At 35.3% G+C, this 19,479-nt stretch overlaps 1 protein-coding gene across 3 annotated transcripts; it reads left to right on the top strand.

Annotated features, from left to right (window-relative positions):
* The first annotated feature begins 4,542 nt into the window (after positions 1–4,542).
* On the top strand, positions 4,543–17,653 carry LOC125265622 (polyadenylate-binding protein-interacting protein 2B-like). Of its 3 annotated transcripts, XM_048185969.1 has the most exons (5): positions 4,544–4,728; positions 5,979–6,094; positions 15,730–15,890; positions 16,135–16,305; positions 16,954–17,653. In XM_048185969.1, the coding sequence occupies exons 2-5, from the start codon at positions 6,088–6,090 to the stop codon at positions 17,008–17,010; spliced, it is 396 nt and encodes a 131-aa protein (XP_048041926.1). In that variant the 5' UTR covers positions 4,544–4,728; positions 5,979–6,087; the 3' UTR covers positions 17,011–17,653. The 3 variants fall into 3 exon arrangements, with proteins under 3 accessions (XP_048041927.1, XP_048041926.1, XP_048041928.1); XM_048185970.1 differs by lacking the exon at positions 5,979–6,094 and having other exon boundaries at positions 4,543–4,728; XM_048185971.1 differs by lacking the exons at positions 4,544–4,728; positions 5,979–6,094 and adding an exon at positions 6,464–6,484.
* The last annotated feature ends 1,826 nt before the right edge of the window (positions 17,654–19,479 follow it).

Below are 19,479 nucleotides of genomic sequence, written 5' to 3'. Positions count from 1 at the left end.
GGGTCCACTCCTCTGACCTCAGTCACACACATTGCTATTTTCAATGAGACTCCCACCACTTTAACTCTATTGTAATGCTAGAATTACTAGATGAGTACAGCCACACCATCAAAATCCACCCACCCTTGGCCCATATGAGAACAAGATACGAGGACCTTGGGAACCCAGTGTTAGGGTGGTTTTCATAAATAATGATAATGTGATACTGTCAGGAAAGAAGTAGTATAATTGGATCAAGTTTCTGAGAGAAGCAGCATTTGGTGTACATACTCTTTTATGGACTGAGAGATTTAGATAACAACAAAAGAAGTTTATTTGTGTGAAGCTGGTGTAATGGACTCTTAATGCAAACCAAAAACCTCACTAATTGACCACAGTGTGTAGTCTTCTTCCAACAAATAAGCATTGAGCAGTGGTGCTTCATGATTCGATAAGAGGAGAATTTCAAGCTTTTCCCTTAAAGGCAGGGTAGGCAAAAAAATGTATAAAAAACTTTTTTTCAAAATTTGTTTAAACTTTATTTATATATCAATACATAATTAAAATGTAAGTACTCTGAAAAAGAAAGTATAAAAATCGAGTGTCTGTAGACCTCTCACGACTGTTTTAAAGACAGCTCATTATTTCCATTCACTCCACCCCCTCCCTTCTGGGCTCCTTCCAAAGCCACGCCCCCAAAACGCATGAACGTGTGACTCCGACCACTGAGCTGGAAGACGCATTATTTACCTGAGACGAGCGGAGAGGAAGGAGCACAGTGCATGTAGTGACATCATGTCAGAATCACATGTAATAAAAATAACTTTATAATTATGAAGATAAACAAACAAGATGTATTTTAGTACTCACTATCAAGCTAGCATATTGATATTGGTAAAGTTTAAAATATATATTTTTTGATTCGCTAACGAGCTATCTATAAGGCAAAGCTAAAAACAGGTTGCATGATACACGTTTTTCCATTACCATCATTTACACTGTGATGAAGATGAATTTCGTGTAAGATTCATAACATATACGTTGTTCTACAGATCAACAGAGTAACATACACTCAAATATCAACTCACAACTGCATTGCAGACACAAAATAATAACACACACATACAACAAAGTGTGTACGACACACACAGATACAAGATAAAGACATCAGTAAACATAGGTAGAGAATATAAAAACAAAACAAAGGCGGAAAAAAAACGTGCAGGTAAACTTACAGGTGAACATGGTAAAAGAGTTAGACAGAGGGTAAAATTATGCACAATTCAACACTATAGCTATCATTATTTATCGTCTCTACTACGGCTCGCTAAGTAATGTTATGTTAGCTATATTACGCAGCTACGTGTGCTAATGACACATGCTTCATGAAAAAATAAACAAAAAAATATGTATGATCAAAATACAAAAAGAAAGATTTACCTGTCCAGCAGAAATAAAGCCATCAAGGAGTCACTTTTCAGCCCCTTGAGTTCCCTCAGTTCTCGCCATCGCTGGAAAGCCACGCCGATATTAACTCGCGTTTTATTTCTTTGTTTATCCAAAGACTTTTTGTTCATTGCCTTTTCTTGTACTGTTACTGTCTTCCTTTTTTTGCCTGGTTTGCCTTCACTAACTGCATAGGCCGATACTGTGAATTTAGCTTGCTGTTTCTCTGCCATTGTTTTGGTATTCCTAGGATCCATGCCTCTTGGATTCCCCAAATCAAACGTGCGCGCGCAAGTGGGCAGGTCATGTGTGGCAAAAGGGTGGTTGCCATGGTTGCGAGAGAGTGACAGCCGCCTAAGCCAATCCTATGTTTCGTCCCGGATGGAAATAATGAGCTGTGTTTAATACAGATTAAACGGTCTAGAGTCACTCGATTTTTATACTCTTTTTATCAGAGTTCTTACATTTTAATTATGCATGTATATATATAGAAAGTTTAAACAAATTTGGAACAAAATTTCTTACCTACCCTGCCTTTAATTGTAGGCAGAAACAAATGACACATACAACAGGATCCAGAGATGTTTAATGGTTCAAGCAGGCTAAACAATGTCAGTGCTGATGTAATAGTGAAAACTCACTGGAGATGTTGAAGATAATTGTGTCATAATCAAATTATGTTTAAGTTGTCACCAAGCCCCACTTCTAATACAAACTAAACCAAACCCAACATAAAATGCAATTGTACTAGATGTGTAACAGAGTCCAGTAAGGACTGCTCATCCATCATGAGGAGTTATTTACATGACTGCATTTTCAACTTAAAACAGAAAACTTTTTATGTGTGTTCATTTACACAACAACGGCGTTTTGGGGGCCAGCAATCGCAAACTTTTGAAGAAGGGTTTCAAAGTGAGTCAGTGTAAATTACAAAAACGTGCATTTGCGAAAACTGTGTCGCCACGTGCATGCGCATTATGTACTCAGTCTATAGGCGCATAGTGTTTCTTTACAAAGTGACATCGCCTGGCATGCATAATCAGCGTTTTTAGTCATTTTCGCGGATACGTGTGAATAGAGATCATTTTGACAACTTTGTCACCTGTATGTGAAAAACGCAAAGGAAAAACTTTTTCCGTTTTTAGTAGGGTACAACAGACCTAAAGGTGCACTGGGGAAAAAGGCGCATTTGGCTTTTCTTTGAAACCACTAGATGGCACAAAAATTCAGCTCAGCACTTTTCATAACAACCGCTTTTGATGATGCACATGAACATTTGGCTGGTCCTTGACACAGACGTGGACAGCAATGCAAAGTTTATTCTGTGCTAAAGTGATATTTAATGTTTAAAAAAAAAAAAAAAGTTGTAGATTTATGTAGCAAATGAGAATCGATAAATTTAAGCCTAAATTTAAACTTTCTCTTCAGAAACTGTCTTTTCAGAAAATTTGGACTAAATCGCTAAATTCATATGGATTAGTTTTACAATCTCTTGATGAGCTTTTTGAAACATCAGAGTGGTAGTTGCATAGACTGTCAATGGAAGGACAGAAACCTCCCAGACCGAAGATGAACGAAAGCGACAAAATGAGGATGAGTAATTAATGACAGAATTTTCATTTTTGGGTGAACTATCCCTTTAATTATATTATATAATAAAACGTCATATTTATTTGTTACTACTGTAAAGCTATATTAAATTATTATGGGACCTCATTCAATGCTTTCAGAATATTTACTTTTTTTTTTTTAAATAATTTTGTTCCTGTATTTTTAAAATGAACATATTTTAATGACAGTATATTTACTGAACAAAAATGAATAATTTTATTTATCAAAATAAACCGAAAATAGTTCAAACTTTGCCAAAGTGATTGTTTTGAACAAGTATTAACTTAGACATTATTAAAAACATATTATTTTAGCTAAAGTATTTGTATCAATACTTTGTGCCTTTTGGCCCACTTTGCCACCTCATACATTTATAAGATTTTTAAACAAACAAACCATGATTTATGATTTATTTTCACACAAAATATGTTGCTCCATCAATGTTCAACAAAAACACACATATATATATATATATATATATATATATATATATATATATATATATATATATATATATATATATATATATATATATATATATTTTTTTTTTTTTTTTTTTTTCTGCAATCAGACACTATGGAAGTGGTGAGAAGCACATTAGGGTGTGTCTTTAACCCTACATTGTTGTCATGTAAACTTACTAGTATTGCTGAGGCATACGCATTTGTCTCTCTGGAAAGGTGACCTTTCACTAGAATTAAGCATTTTTAAATATCTGGAAATAAAAAAGATTTGTTAAAACTAATATTTTATGTTAGAAGAAAAAAAACATCTTAAACAAGCCTAAGATATGAGTTAGGGCACTTTTCAGCAAGTCAGGCTGGGAGACATGCTGGTCAGGAAGCTAAATCAGGCAAATAATAGTTTAACCAGACTGTGAGAAATGTTTAAACCATCTTAGACCAGCAAACAGCAGGGATCTTTATACTGTTGTGTAAAACGATTATGAAGTATAATTGTAAACAGCTTTATTACGCCACCTGCTGGACATCTTAAGAAACTTGTATACTTAAACTACGAAATTTTGGTCATGTTGTATGCCTACATTTTACACACACTCGCTGGATTTGTGTATTTTATGAGGATTTTTCATAATGATTTTTATACAGACTTTATAGGCCTAAATCCCTAACCCTCAACTCAACCATTAGGCCTACAGAAACATAAAAAAGACCCTACCACACACACCAGACAACGATAAACACTCATAACAAATGCTACCGAGAATATGAACACTTTACGAAAGAAATATGTCGTTAGATCAACTTAATAAATAAATTCCACTGGTCAGCCAGTAAAATGATCTTAGGCTACTGATGATAAATTGGAGCCTGATCATTGTTGATGGTTACAGAAAGTCCGCTGCATGTCGTTGCAATTCGCAAACAACGTTACTTATAAAACGCAACGTTATAAAATGCAGCAAAATACAAAACATCTTCAATTAACTGAAATGTGAGTGTGATCAGCTGTGGTCACGTGACTAGCACATTTAGTGATTTACGCAGCACATAGGAAACATCAAGACAAAGCGACACGGTTCCTCTGTCAGCACTTTTCCAGTGTCCTCTCATTTTCACAAGTCAATATCCGAGACTGGCCCGCGTCCTGACCACCTTTCTGTCTACAGAAATATTTCCTCTGGTCTGTGTGTTTGATGTAGTTATCGGGCATCGGAGGAAATTACTAAAAGTAAGTAGCAAACAACAGTTATTTTAAACATTACATAATCAGATATGGGCAGAATGAACCATGTAATAACTCTTTTTGTGTTACATTACTCAGTTTTTAATGGAATTTGAATGGAACATGGGCTATAATGTGACTACTGACATTGGGGAATTCCATCTCTTCCTTGTTAAGCATATTGACATTTTGGGAAAACCAAAAAAAAAAAAAAAAAATGTAGGCTATTTTTTTTTTTTTTTTTTTTGCATGAAAGCATTTTGTTTTCCTCCACCAACTCGTTTCAAACAGTTCTTTATTTTTAAACAATGATATGCCGTTTTTTTTAAAACTATTCCAGAAAACATTCGTGCCTATAGGCTTCATAGCCTATTTCTTAAAACATGATCAAACGCTCAGTTAGATAAAATGAAAAGTGTTTCATATGCGTGTTTTTTGTGTTTGTGAGAGAAACAGGGAGAGGACACGCATGTTTTCGAAGTGAATGAATCTTTCTTTCGAGTCAAATCTTTTCAATGAACCATATGTTCACAAAACGATTCGTTCGTGATTCTTATTGAGCGACAACTCGATTTAATATGACAGTTTAATCAACACAGTAGTTGGTCTAATAAATGATAATTATATTAAAACGTGCAAAACATTCAGTGAATATTAGTCTCACTATTGTAACCGTAAGTGAGATTATATATTTTGGCTGCAAAAACAAAACAAGAAAAATATAACCTATTATATCTCACGCTATCATGTCAGAAGCCACGTTTTGACGTAATCACGTAACGACGTACAGTACAAAAATAACTGAACTGTTTTGTTTTAACTAGTTCTTTGAAATAAACCACTCGAAAGAACCGATTCGCTTAAATGATTCTTGCTTACTATCATTACTTTAGCATGCTCATGCATTACTATTTTACTGCATTTCCTACTATTTTACTTTATCAAGTACAATGAATGTTATTTATATAACGCGTTTCACACATAGCAGCTTTACAGAAAAAGTTCACTTTGTAAATTTAATCACAAAGTCAACGGTGTTTATTTAATAATAACATGCATTCTTGAACTTAATAGCTGTGTTCCAGATAACATTAGCGCATAAATATGGCAAACTATCAGGAATAACAGCATTTTTATTTATGTTTTTGTGTTTGAGGGAGACACAAACACAGAGGGAGGTGGGTGGATGCGTGTTTGTTTAAGCAGGAACCACATGACCATCTTGCTCGTAATGTGTTGTGTTTCTCTAATGGCAGTCAGCCATCTCATCTCAGCTCAACTACCTTGCAAATTAAGGATTAATCGTTCCGCACAGTGTTAACTCAAGCTCTCCAAGAGATCTGACGGACATTACAAGCGCCAGCGATGCCAGGTATGATATCTGCACGGTTTTCGTAGCTTTCTGTAGCTTGCACTGTCGGTGTGTGTATTTGCACGTCTCGACCTGACTTCACTGCGTCTGTCTGTGTCTGTCATTGACCGGACTGGACACTGTCTTAATGTGTAAAAAGCGGTTCCGACAGCAAATATGGCCGTGCAAACAGACTCTTGTTTGATTGTGCGTCAGTTGGGAGTGCGTTACTCGTACGCGTTTCACATTGCGTTATTTGAAACCCGTATTTGTGTATGAAGTTTTTCTAGTTGAACAGATAAGTCTCATGTCATTTCAGGGGGTGTCGAGGCCCGCTTGGGCTGTCACGGCATTTCTCAACACGACCTTTATGTCAGTTTGAGCCTTATCCTATTCAGAAGTGCCATGGAGGTATATTCCCGTTGCTGAGAGCTATTTTTTTGTCATCTAAATAAGTTATTCCGCTTCAATACTGTAAAAGTGGATTACATAATTGGCTTTTGAGTGTTTACAAAGCTCGTGCAGGAAGCGGTGTAACGGATAAATCGGTCTGTGTGGTTGGGTCGTGTTTCGGTGCGTTCGTGTTTTAGCTCATTATTAGTTTGGACGTGTTTTTTTTGCCAAAGATTTAATGAGTTTGTTTACTATGTTTTATTTATTCGCCCAGTATCATAGTGCTTGTCTAGTTTGTGTTAAAGAAGGAAAGGTTATCTGTGTGTGCAGGCTATTGTTTTGACATTTCTGACACTAAACATGCTGTGGCGTGTTGTTGCATAAGCTCCAGGTTTTTTGCAGTCATGCTACACATCATTATGTGTTTGAAAAATATATAACTTGTATAACCACTGCCATTATTAGCTTCTTACACCCAGTTGTCCTGAGCTACTTGTCTTGTAGGTGTGAAAGAGAAATCCTGAATCTGTGACTCAGTATTTAATGGATGATTTGACAAGTGAGCTGATAAACATTTACGCTACTCTCTAAACTCGACCAAGGTGTTATTTTGTTGACCTAATATAGCTGTATATTGTATTGCATTGAAACCATAAAAAGCCATAAAACAGACTATAATAAGGTGTTGTTGTAGACTAGTTTTAGTGAACTCATGTTTATGATAATGGACTATGATATGTAGATGTTTGATGATTTGGCCTTGTCCTATATTTTAAAATGAGGGCAGACCGATTCAAAAGAGAGTGAAAACATAACATAAGCATTGTAGCACAGTTTTGGGAGTGATGCTGAGCGTTAAGAAAAAAGAGTCTAGTTTGTCAATATTATAAACGCTCTCTCTGCTGGCCTAATTAACATCTATGTGTTCATTAATATTTGTAGCTCTGTGAGGAAGATGCTACCTACAGTATACATTAGGGAGTTTTTTTTCCTTGTCACTGGCTATGTTTACACTGTCACTGTTTGGGATTGAAAACTGCATTTACTTACAAGTGTGAATCTCAAAACATGCTGTTCACACAGTTGCTTACAATAGCTGGTCCTGTGCTGTCTGTATGAACGAGTAACCAGAGTTAAGCTCATTATATTTGTGACAATCACCTGTAAACTATAGTGAAAGTGACTAAAGTAAAATCAAACATGGTGACGTCCATAAAACTGAAAAGTCTAATTACATTTGACATGACAAGAGTCCAGCTGAGGCGCGAGTTCATCCATCAAATCTTCATTAACCGATAACAGCTTTTATACTCGAGTGCAATACGGAGCATTTGAGTCGCACTCAGACCACAAAACTAACGGGAGCAACTTCAGAGGAAGACCGTGATTGGATCTAAAACCTTCAAATGGAACACAGCTCATATATGTGGCTCCAAAATCATACATAAAAATATTTTAAAAAAAAACTATAAACATATCAAAATATAACACACATAATATATAAAAACTTGCTACACTCTGTAGGGAAACGCATGTGCAGTGCAGAGTGTCTTTCTTGTGCTGCATTACATGACATAGTTGTCCAGAACGGTTCAGTTCACACAACACAGTGTTTGCATAAAATGCAGTTGTGAGTCCTGAAAATGTACGGCTGTGAGTTCAGTTGTAAAATGCAGTTTTCAGTTCAGTAAATAACCAAGCTTTGTGAATGCAACCGTATTAAAGGGTTAGTTCGCTCAAAAATGAAAATTCTGTCATTTCATTAATTACTCACCCTCATGTCGTTCCAAACCTGTAAGATCTTCTTTCATCTTTGGAACACAAATGAAGAGATTTTTTTTTTTTTTTTTTTTTAATGAAATCTGAGAGGTTTCTGATCCCCCCCCCCCATAGAAAACAATGTTATTACCACCTTCAAGGTCCAGAAAGGTAAACTATTTGTTAAAATAGTCCATGTGACTACAGTGGTTCAACCTTAATGTTTTGAAATGATGAGAATACTTTTTGTGCACAAAAACAAAACAAAAATAACAACTTTATTCAACAATTTCTTCTCTTCCCTGTCATTCTCCTACACTGTTTATGTTGTAAACACAGTGCAGCACTTCCAGGTTCTACATCTGAATGCCGGCAATTATGTTGCTTACTATTGGGGATCAGAAACCCCTCGGATTTCATCAAAAATATCTTAATTTTGAGATTCCGAAGTTGAACAAAGGTCTTGGAACGACATGAGGGTGAGTAATTAATGACAGAAATTTCATTTTTGGGTGAACTAATCCTTTAAAGATTCAAATACTGGGCTGACAACCATATTTTGCTGTTTTGTGAATGTGGCCACTGTCACTGCTGGCTTAGTCATTAGGGGTTTGTAAAGGTACTTTTGGAGTAACGGTTTGTTTCCACAACGTAGCATCCTAACACAGATTGACCTTATAATTGACTGATTTTGAGTGCTGTACATAGGCAACTCTGTATAATATACTCCACAAGACTAACTTCACTTGCAGTCTATTCCAATAGAGTTTTATGATGCATAAGATACAGTACACACATATTAGGTAAAATAAGTAATTTAGATTGAACTATAATTTTGTATCATCACAAACTGTGGGGTTAATCCAAGCTTTGGGAAATTAAAGTGATATTTGTTTTTAGGGAAAAAAAAAACAAGTTTTAGCTAAATAAACAATTTTGAGTCGTTGTCAAGTCAGTACAGAATACAGATTGTTTCAAAGCAGCTTTACAGTGATCAACAAGAAAATAACGATTCAATGATGCAAACAGAGTTCAATTCTGCCTCTAAAGCAGCTCTACAAAAAGAAAATGGTGTCATTGTTTAGCTGAAGTATTGATTCAGTGTCAATCATTTTCCTCTTCGTAAATATTTCATATAGGCTTTATTCATGTCCTGGAGCCTGTACCTACCTCAGACTTATCACTTGCGCTCATATTTATTTTATTAACCGTATAATATGTTTTAGGAGTAAAGGAAAAAAATCGATACAGCATAGTATTGTGATATTTTGAGTGGGGTTATTGTATCAATACATAGACGCCAATATATTGCAATATATGTTATTGCAATACTCAGCATATTGCAAAAATTTTTAAAATCGCAATTGTATTGTGTCATGTGGCCTAATATTGGGCCTAGATTTCCATCCCTAACGTGTGTGTAATGCATTGAAACGGCTTGTTTGTACAAACATGTTTCCTTGTATGGTCAAACATCAGAGATTGCAGCATTGATTTGTATTGCCCTGGAGCAATGCATGTGTTTTATTACAAAATAATCACTACAGCCATGATCACCAGCTCTGCCAACTAGTGTAGACATGTCTGTCTGAAACCAGCTATTGGAGAGGTGGCAGACGGTAGTATAATATTCTGTTTGTTTGACTTGTAATCAGTGATTGAGGCTGAAAAATGTTGGCGTAACCCAAAATGTGTATTATAATGCTTAGCATTGCAGATGAATGTTTTGTCAGAACCCTTATATCAGTGAAGTCGTGCTCTGTTAGCTTGTTCAAGGTGTGTGTCTCTGTTTGCCATCTATCACCTGTCAGGTGTGTGTTTAAAGCCCCCAGTCTTCTCAGTAGCTCATCCTCTCATGTCATCACTCACAGATGAGCTTATTTCCTCCAGTGATGTCACTGCTATTATTAAGCCTTAAGTCTCTGATCTCTCATACACCAACTTGACACACATTAGACAGACAGCCACAGATGCTCTGTTAGTCTGTGTTTGTAGCAAATGAAAATTCTGCTACCTTACTACAAACTAAATACTGCACAGCAGGGCCGTAGCCAGGGTTTTATAATTACGAGGTCCCAAATTTGTGCTAGTTAGGGGGGTTTCTTCCCCAAGAAAGCTTGTATTTCTCTGATGTGCATTTTAAGATGTTTGTAGGTGACAAAATTGGCTAACAGTAGCTTAAAAACCATGTCAGTGGGCAGTATAATATGTCAATACCTGCCCATTTCTCTCTGTCTCCTTATCTTGCCCTTTTTCTTCCCCTCCTAAAGCAGAGCTTTGACTGATAGTCTTTTCATTTTCTTCTGTCAGTGAAGTAAACATATGGTCAGCTGATATTTATGTTTTATGAATCATTTTCTTACAAGTTAATTTACTAAAGGCTACCAGGAAAGCTAAGTAACTAAGCTTAATAAATTCTTTCACAGTATGTACACATTCAATATTAATCTTATGCCTAATATGATGAAAAGGCTTCGTTGATGTTTCTTGTCCCCTCACATTGATAGTTACGAATTACATGAATCACGTCGATATAGGACTAGCCTATTTTCAATTAAAAATGGTGAAATTAATGTTTAGTTTAGTTTAGCTACTTGCATCTGATCTCGCACTTTATGACCGTGTCGTGCTGAGCAACTTCTGTGAACATAAAGCCCGCCTACTTTGATTTAACCTGTTAACTGTCACTGGCCCACCGGTGGGCCCACAGCCATTACATATTTAAAACAGTAATATTCTAAACTAAACCTAAACTAATCTTGACAAACTATATATCATTTTAAAGCTTAGAATCTCTAGTTTACATATTTGGTGACTGATTTTCAAAATAAATTACAGAGGAGCAGTAATTTATCAATTTGCAACAAGCATATTTTCATACTCAAGGCATGTTCAGACCTTTATTTTGAAATAGATGAAAAATCATCAAAGATTGGATGAAACATGTTTGTTTTCATGCCAAGAGTTCAAAAGATAACATCCATTCAAATTTTTGATTGAAAAAGGTCTGAAAATGTTTTTACTAGAAAAAAAATACATTTATGATTGTGGCGGCGATCTATAACCCACATACATGTTGTTTTTATGTTTATTAGAGGCTGAATTCATATCAAATTCTGCCAAACTTCCCATACTACTTCTATATAGGATGTCTACTTCATAAATTGTATGAAAATAATGGAAATATATGGTTCAGATCACTCAAACCATATATGGAAATGGAGGGGCCTTTATATGGTCAGTAATGGAGCTTGGTTGTCATCTAGTGAAAAAGTGTGGTACTGCGCCCAAACAAAATTTTACTGAAAGCTCATTTTTTGAGATATCAACCTGAAATTTTGGAACGCAACTTGTTCAGATTTTTGGCTTTGATTTCCTTGCAGTTTTAGAGTAAAACTTGTTTTTGCTATAACTTTTTTTCTGTTTCACTTACATACGTTATTTCACTTCTACAATAATCTGCCAAATTTCATCTTTAAAACAAGACCAGCCTTATGTCTATACTCCAAAGTATTCTTGAATTACAACCATTTAAGTTTGGATAGTGCATTTTCTTGTCTAAAAAAAAAAGTGGGGGTGACAGTTAACAGGTTAATTGGTCATCTGAAATATTTTGACATTTACTTGCGGTAACAGACCTCACCGCTAAAACGGCTCAAATGAGAAGTTCAGTTATTATCTTGGTGTTGTGCATTATCTTTGCAGCACCCAAGAAGAGTCAATACTATATTAGGCAATTATTTCACATCGTTTCTTATGCACCACCTCGGAAAAATACAGAGGTCTGGACCGGGGTGACCTCATAGCTGGCTACAGCCATGCTGCACAGTACTGTATGTTGGCTGCATGTTGGCTAATGCCTATTTTTAAATCTAGGAATTAATGTCACAATAAATCAACAACAGTATTCTACACCTCACTACACATTAGTCACATGTCTAATTCAGCAAGATGCATTTACTTATTTGAAATAACAAAAGCTAATTTTGCAGTTTTAATTACATTTTGTGTAAAATTGTCTCTTAAGTTTGATCAAATGATATGTCAAGAAAGAAATGTTAAACAATCGTGGCTTTTTATTTTTTATTAATATATTAAAACGCTGCTTCAGGTTTCAGTTGGTGTGTGTAAGCAGGTGACATCTTTTTTTTCCAGCCTGCTTTTTCTCAGTGTGCTGTAACGGGTTACTCCCCCGTCCTCCCCTGTCCTGCAGAGTTTAGCTTGGCATATAGGACAATGCACACTGAGCCACCTATTGTGCCATCATCAGCCCATTTTGCGGTGTGGTTTCTTGGCCGCCAAAGAGTATGTGTTAAAGCAGACCTAAGGCCTTGAAATATGGCGTAGTGCCCTAACAAAAGAAACTTTTGAACACTTTTTTTATTTTATTTTTTTTATAGACCCTTGAACTTGGCAAACAGGACAATACACACAGCTGTATTGTGCCATCAGCCCATTAGTGTCATGGTTTTTCCGCCGCCACAGAGGATACATTAAATTGGACATTAGGCCTTGATATTAGAGGTACTTACCTAAAGCAAACAGATCTCTGTTAATTCATGTGCATCCATGCTCTCATTTTCTTCATAGTAAGTTGGCAGTAACTCACAAAGGAAATAGGTTATAGTATATAAAACTAGAAATTGTAATGCACATGCACACAAAAAATTCCAGTATGCATGTTAATAGTTTCTCGAGGGCATGGAAATGTTTCTTGTGTGCATGCAAAGTCTGTATGTTTTTTTTTTTTTTTTATTTTTATTTTAGGGCCTCTGTATGTTGTCCTTTTGAGAAAATCAATGAAAAAAAATATTTACAGATGACTGTACTATATGCCAAATATAAAGCTGAAAATAATGCTGTATAAATAATTTATGTTAAATATAGTTTAAAAATCTACAGAGAGGTTTGGACTACTTGCGCTACATGGCCAACCTGCTCCGGAGCAGGTTTTATTCTGGGTTAGAGATCACAAACTAAAACTGGAATAATCAGCTGTGAGCAAAGTGATATACAGTGATCAGTGTAAATGAGACACCCCCTTTGAAAAGTAACATTTTAAACAAAATCTCAATGAACAAAAACAATTTCCAAAATGTTGTTCCAAAAAGTTTTATGTAACATCTGTTTAACTTCTAACATGAAAGTAAGGTTAATAATATAACTTTTAATAAATTAATACATTTTCAATTTTACTCAAATTAGGGTGATGCAAAAATGAGTACACCCCACTGAAAGTCTCTGGAGCAAAGCTAAATGTTAGACTACAAATTTAACAAGAATTCAACCACAGGTGAGTCTAATTATTCATTACACAGGTGTCCAGCAGACAGTTGACTATGAAAGGGTGTTAAAACCCATTGTTTAAAATGTTACTTTTCAAAGGGGGTGTACTCATTTATGCTGAGCACTGTATCTGATGCAATAAAGCCACTCCCCCTGTATCTCTCACTCCAAATTTATAGTGAAGAAAAATTAGAGACAAAATGTATCTAATAATTTATTAGGTTTCTATTATATGAATTACAGTCATTTATAATTCATATGGTCAAATAATTATTATATAAATTGACTATTAAACTTTGCATTTAAATTCATATAAATACATATAAAGCTTTTAATGACTGTTTACATTTGAGCTGTTTGAACCTATATAAATTATTTAAATTGAGTTATAGTCAGATATTTTCATTCAGCTGCCTTATCAAACTTTCACTGCAGCAGCAGGTTATTCTTGCATTGCAAATGCATATAAATGTGAATATATATATATATATATATATATTATATTATATTATTATTATTATTATTATTATTATTATATAATTTTTTATTTATTTATTTATTTTTCTTCACAAGGATTTCTTCATCTTCAGCAGAGAAGTCAATTGTGCGGCTCTCTCACGAGAATGTGAATCAAACTGAACTGGCAGTTCACTGCACGTGTCACACATTTAGGTATAATCACAAACTCTGGATCAAACCTGAGTTGACAGAACATTTGTACCAGCGTTGTGAGCCCACTGAACTTGATCTAAACCAGGCTGGATTTGTGTGGTTTTGTCAACTCTAAACCTACTCTGAAACTCAGAAAGTTTGTTCAGCTAGATTTATGCAACAGGCCTCTGGGTTAGACAGTGTATTGATTAAAACATACAGTAACCACACCTTTTGAATACTGTGTGAAATTAAGGTGTGGAGATTGTTCAGTCCTTTTATTATGTATCAGGTTCATTGTTCCCTCTAGTGTTTACAGCAGGCATTACTGTTGATGTTTGTAGCTGGGAGGAAACCTGCATGTTTTGAGTTGCTTATGTGTTTCTGTTTGTGCAGATTTTTGTTTTTTTTCTATGCCTTCTACAGTGTTTAAGAATTAAACTATGTTAGAAGTTCTTAAACTTAAGTAGTATGCAAGAATGCATAGCCAAAAAAAAAAATAAAAAATCTGAAAAAAAGAAACCCAACCAAATGAAACTATCAGGTTTTATCTGAGAATGTACTTTATTAGTGTGTGCTGTTTATTAATTTTGTGTAATTTAGTTTATGATCATCTATAACATACAAACAGGTTGAGTGTTCAGATGAGGGGCTGTATAGGCCATAATTATTGAAGAGTCTTCTCCATGAATGATTATCACTGAAGTTGATCAATGTTTTTTGTTTCACTAGTGATTGTAAACGGCCCCTCATATGTTCAGCCATGTTACATACTGCATCATTATAGAATGTGATCTTGTCCATGTACTCAATAAGTAGGTGTGGTTAAGTATTAAGACAAGCCTTATGCTATTGTCACTAGCATTATACTATATAAACAGATCCTCGCCTCATGCCTCCTTTCAGCAGTCATGACTCCTTTCAGTCGCGATTAGTGGGTCGACTCCTAATTTTAATTTAACAAATTATTGTAGAATATTTCTCTAATTCCTTATTTTTAGATTTGCCATTCAAACATTTAGATGGATTTACTTTTTATTCAGGAAGGACTGATTAAAAGGATCAAAAGTGACAGTTAAAGACTTATACATTACTACAAAAAAAATATTTTCGATACTGAAAAGTACTTTTTTTTTTTTTTTTTTTTTTTTTACAATATTACTGTTTTTACTGTAATTTTGATCAAATAAATGCAGCCTTGTTGAGCATAAGATACTTTGAAAAATATCTTACTGAACCCAAACCTGTGTGTGTTTGTGTGTGTACTGAATTTGTATTTGAAATGCATGATATATCGGTGTCGTCCACTACGTCTCTCTGTTTGTGTGCGCTAATAAGGTCAGTCGTATTCTTAGTCAGTTCAAACAGTTTGCTTTCTTTGTATGCCAGATTTTGGAAAGTTAAATTCCATGTTTGCTTTTCTTGAAACAAAGAAAGAAGTATACATTTAAAATAGCTGCTCATATTGGTTGACAAAACAAAGTATTATATATATATGTTCTTTATAATGTTATTGCTACGAAAATCAGTGTTGGTGCATCCATAATATTTACTTTTATCTTTTTCAGAGCCAACAGAAATGAACGGGCCTGACGTAGCAAAGATGCCAGGCAGCGGGGTTTCAGGAAGTGAGGGAAAGGACCCAGTAGCCAATGGGCATGCAGAGAATGAGTCCAACCCCTTTGCAGAGTACATGTGGATGGAGAACGAGGAGGAATACAATCGGCAGGTCTGTTCATACACCCACACACAGCCCATTAAAAACACAAACTCAGCAGTTGATCTGATGTGTCTGAGGTGTGTGTTAGCGTTCAGCATAGTTCAGGTCATAGTTTTATGTTTTAGGACCATTTTTGGATAGAGTTCTGTGGCTCTTGAAACACTAAATTGTAAAGCTTTACACGATTATTATTATTTTAAATCGGCTTGGAAGTGAACTTTTATCTTATCTTGTCAATTTGTTTATATCTCAGGTGGAGGAGGAATTGCTTGAGCAAGAGTTTTTGGAGCGCTGTTTCCAAGAGATGTTGGATGAGGAGGATCAGGATTGGTTCATTCCTGAGAGAGATCTCCCATCAGTCGGACAGATTCAGCAACAGCTCAACGGACTTTCTGTCAGCGACGGCAATGCAGAGGAAATCTTGGTAAGCTTTAAGTCCTCATAGATGTCTAGTGTATAAAATGGTAAAATAATCTTAGGAGTGTTGTACACCCAAAATTAAAATGATCATTTACTCACCCTCATGTCGTTCCAAACCTGTACGACTTTGTTCTGTGAAACGCAAAAGAAGATATTTTGAAGTTGTAATATTGTATACAATATTACAACCAAGTCATAGAGTGCATCAATTGAGTTACTGAAGTAAAAAAAGCCATTCATTTGATCAACTGATTTTAAACAATAAGTTATAAACCTACTGTAAGCGACAAGGTTGCTGTAATTGATGGTAAATGCTTTTGTTAAGGCCATCTTATTTTTTTAAATGATTATATTTAACAGTGGAATTCCAGGTGGAAAAACTACATTACTGATGATTCTATCAGTGGTTATAACTTTTTTTTTTTTTTTAAATCCCTATGGGAAAATGCTTCTGATACCAAGCCGAAAAAGTGGTCAGGCACTGCTTGTTGTTTTGCTTTGAGTCCAAAACAATATTGGAAACCATTGACTTTCATTGTATGGACATTTGTTTTCTTTTATATTACACCGTAAATAATATTTTAAAATAAAGCACTAATTTGTAATGTCACTCGGATATCTTGTAATTGATTTCTCTTTTCTTTGTCCCCAGCGAAAGAGCATCTTAAACCCTGAAGCCAAGGAGTTTGTGCCAGGGGTGAAATACTAGTGATCATCGTTCCTCCTCACTCATACAAACATCTGATCATATACTCAGAGACTGTTGTGCCCATGTTTTAGGATGGTCACATAAACGCACTCTTCTACACAGTTTTCGAAGGGGCAGGAATACAGATTTTTTTGGGGGGTGGGAGGGAGGGAAGTAGGGGGTGATTGTCTATAAGCTTTATATTTCTGTTATGTATAAACCAAGGGTATTAAGTTGAAACACAACCTCTAGGAGGTGCTGTGACTAGCTAATATCATACTCATTACCAGGCTGTTTTATGTTCTTCTACCCTTGCCGAAAGGGCTGTTCTTGTCATTGTTTCACAGTTTGTGCCTGATCAGGTCTTTACTTTCCCTCCCGGTTGTTTTCTTTTCTTTTTTTTTCTTTTTTTGTTATTGATCTTTTGTAGTGGGAAGTTGATGCATCTGTTCACGTTCCTGATTTTAAGGGGTGTGGCCATAAATGCTGGGGGTGTGTCTGGTGGGCGGAGCCCCTTGGTTTGGGTTGGATGCTGAGGAAAGGATGTTGGGGAATTCACATGAATTCAACTTTTGATTTTGAATTGAAATTGTTACACGCAGGACTGAATTTCATTTAAAAAATGGAAGAAAAAGGCAAATAAAGAAGAAAGGTTCGTACCCAATTGGACCATTTCTTGTGCTTTAAATCTGTATCTTAAATCTTTCAGTAAAATGTGTACTGAAACTTGGTATTAATTCTCACATTTAATGTTGCATTACCATTAAATACTATCCATTTAACATAATCGATGTGAATCGATTAACATATGCATGTGTATGGGAAGTTGGGAACTGATCTATTTGAGACTCTTCAGAAATCACGTAACATCATCCATTTATTAATTTCCAGGGGATTGCTTGGAAACGTCTGGTTTCTCATCAGCAAAACTGTCCTGATTTTCTTTAGAATGGTAAATTCATAATGAAATTTAAAGGGTTAGTTCACCCTAAAATGAAAATTCAGTCATTAATTACTCACCCTCATGTCGTTCCACACCCGTAAGACCTTCGTTCATCTTCAGAACACAAATTAAGATATTTTTGATAAAATCTGATGGCTCAGTGAGGCCTGCATTGACAGTAAGATAATTAACACTTTCAGATGCCCAGAAAGTTACTATATATTTAAAACCGTTCATGTGACTACAGTGGTTCAACCTTAATGTTATGAAGCTTCGAAGCTTTACGAATCTTTTGTTTCGAATCAGTGGTTCAGAGCGTGTATCAAACTGCTAAAGTCATGCCCCCAAGTGGTGAACCATTGAAATTTCGAAACCCTTATGATATAACAAAGCCTTGTTTTTGAAATCACATGACTTTGGCAGTTTGATACATGCTCCAAACCACTGATTTTAAACAAAAGATTCGTAAAGCTTCGAAGCTTCATGAAGCAGTGTTTTGAAATCAATTGAGAGTTTTATTTCCTTGTTAAATAAAAGATTATAAATCACCCATCACTAGATATTATTGAATAAAGTCGTTATTTTATTTATTTATTTATTTTTTTGCCGCACAAAAAGTATTCTCGTCGCTTCATAACATTAAGGTTGAACCACTGTAGTCACATTATCTGTTTTAAATATATAGTAACTTTCTGGGCATCTGAAAGTGTTAATTATCTTGCTGTCAATGCAGGCCTCACTGAGCCATCAGATTTTTATCAAAAATACCTTAATTTGTGTTCTGAAGATGATCGAAGGTCTTACGGGTGAGGAACGACATGAGGGTGAGTAATTAATGACAGAATTTTCATTTTTAGGTGAACTAACCCTTCAAGGTAAATTTGATAAAGAGTAGCTGTTCTCAAATATCACAGATCAGGCCCAGTAACAGCTCATCACTACATACTCCGATCACATGTGTTCCTTATACTGATATAATATTCCATTCAGTCTCAAAACTCTCAATTTATTGTAATAATTTGTAATCAAATTCTAAAAAGTTGATTCAATGATGAATTAAAAATTGTGAACAATAGTTTTCATTCTTTCAGACAAACAAGGTCCCAAACCGTGAGATCACTTGCACACTATTGATTATGTACACACTGTTCAGATAAGGGGTTACATTTTATTGGCCATGTACACTTGACGCCAATCATCTTCAGCCACAGTGTAATTGTGCAACATGGATGTCTGCAAACTTGACGGGGGATCTCAGTATGTGCAGTGAAGACGATATAGATGGACATCAGCAGAATGAAGGCAAAAGAAGTACCACTGTGGGAGAACAGACCGTGATTCTCCAGACAGTGTGAAGATTATGAACGCAATCTGTGCTTGACAGCTTCTCAATTTGAATTCTATACTGTCTATGTGCTCTTACTGTGGTTATCACTGAATTACCACAGACAAACATTTATTACTCTGTATATATCATGTCTAAACCCAGTTTATCAACCTCGAACATTTGCTGTTGATAAACTAACATTCAAAAGTATGCAAAACGA

The sequence above is a fragment of the Megalobrama amblycephala genome, linkage group LG3 (assembly GCF_018812025.1).
Source record: "Megalobrama amblycephala isolate DHTTF-2021 linkage group LG3, ASM1881202v1, whole genome shotgun sequence".
NCBI lineage: Eukaryota > Metazoa > Chordata > Actinopteri > Cypriniformes > Xenocyprididae > Megalobrama > Megalobrama amblycephala.
The sequence above is the reverse complement of the archived record's forward strand: the minus strand, read 5'-3'. Positions and strand labels throughout refer to the sequence as shown.

Excerpts from the sequence above, each read along its gene's own strand:
- LOC125265622 (XM_048185969.1), top strand. Across the intron at positions 15,891-16,134 it reads AGGAGGAATACAATCGGCAG|GTGGAGGAGGAATTGCTTGA; the intron begins GTCTGTTCATAC and ends TTTATATCTCAG. Across the intron at positions 16,306-16,953 it reads GCAATGCAGAGGAAATCTTG|CGAAAGAGCATCTTAAACCC; the intron begins GTAAGCTTTAAG and ends CTTTGTCCCCAG.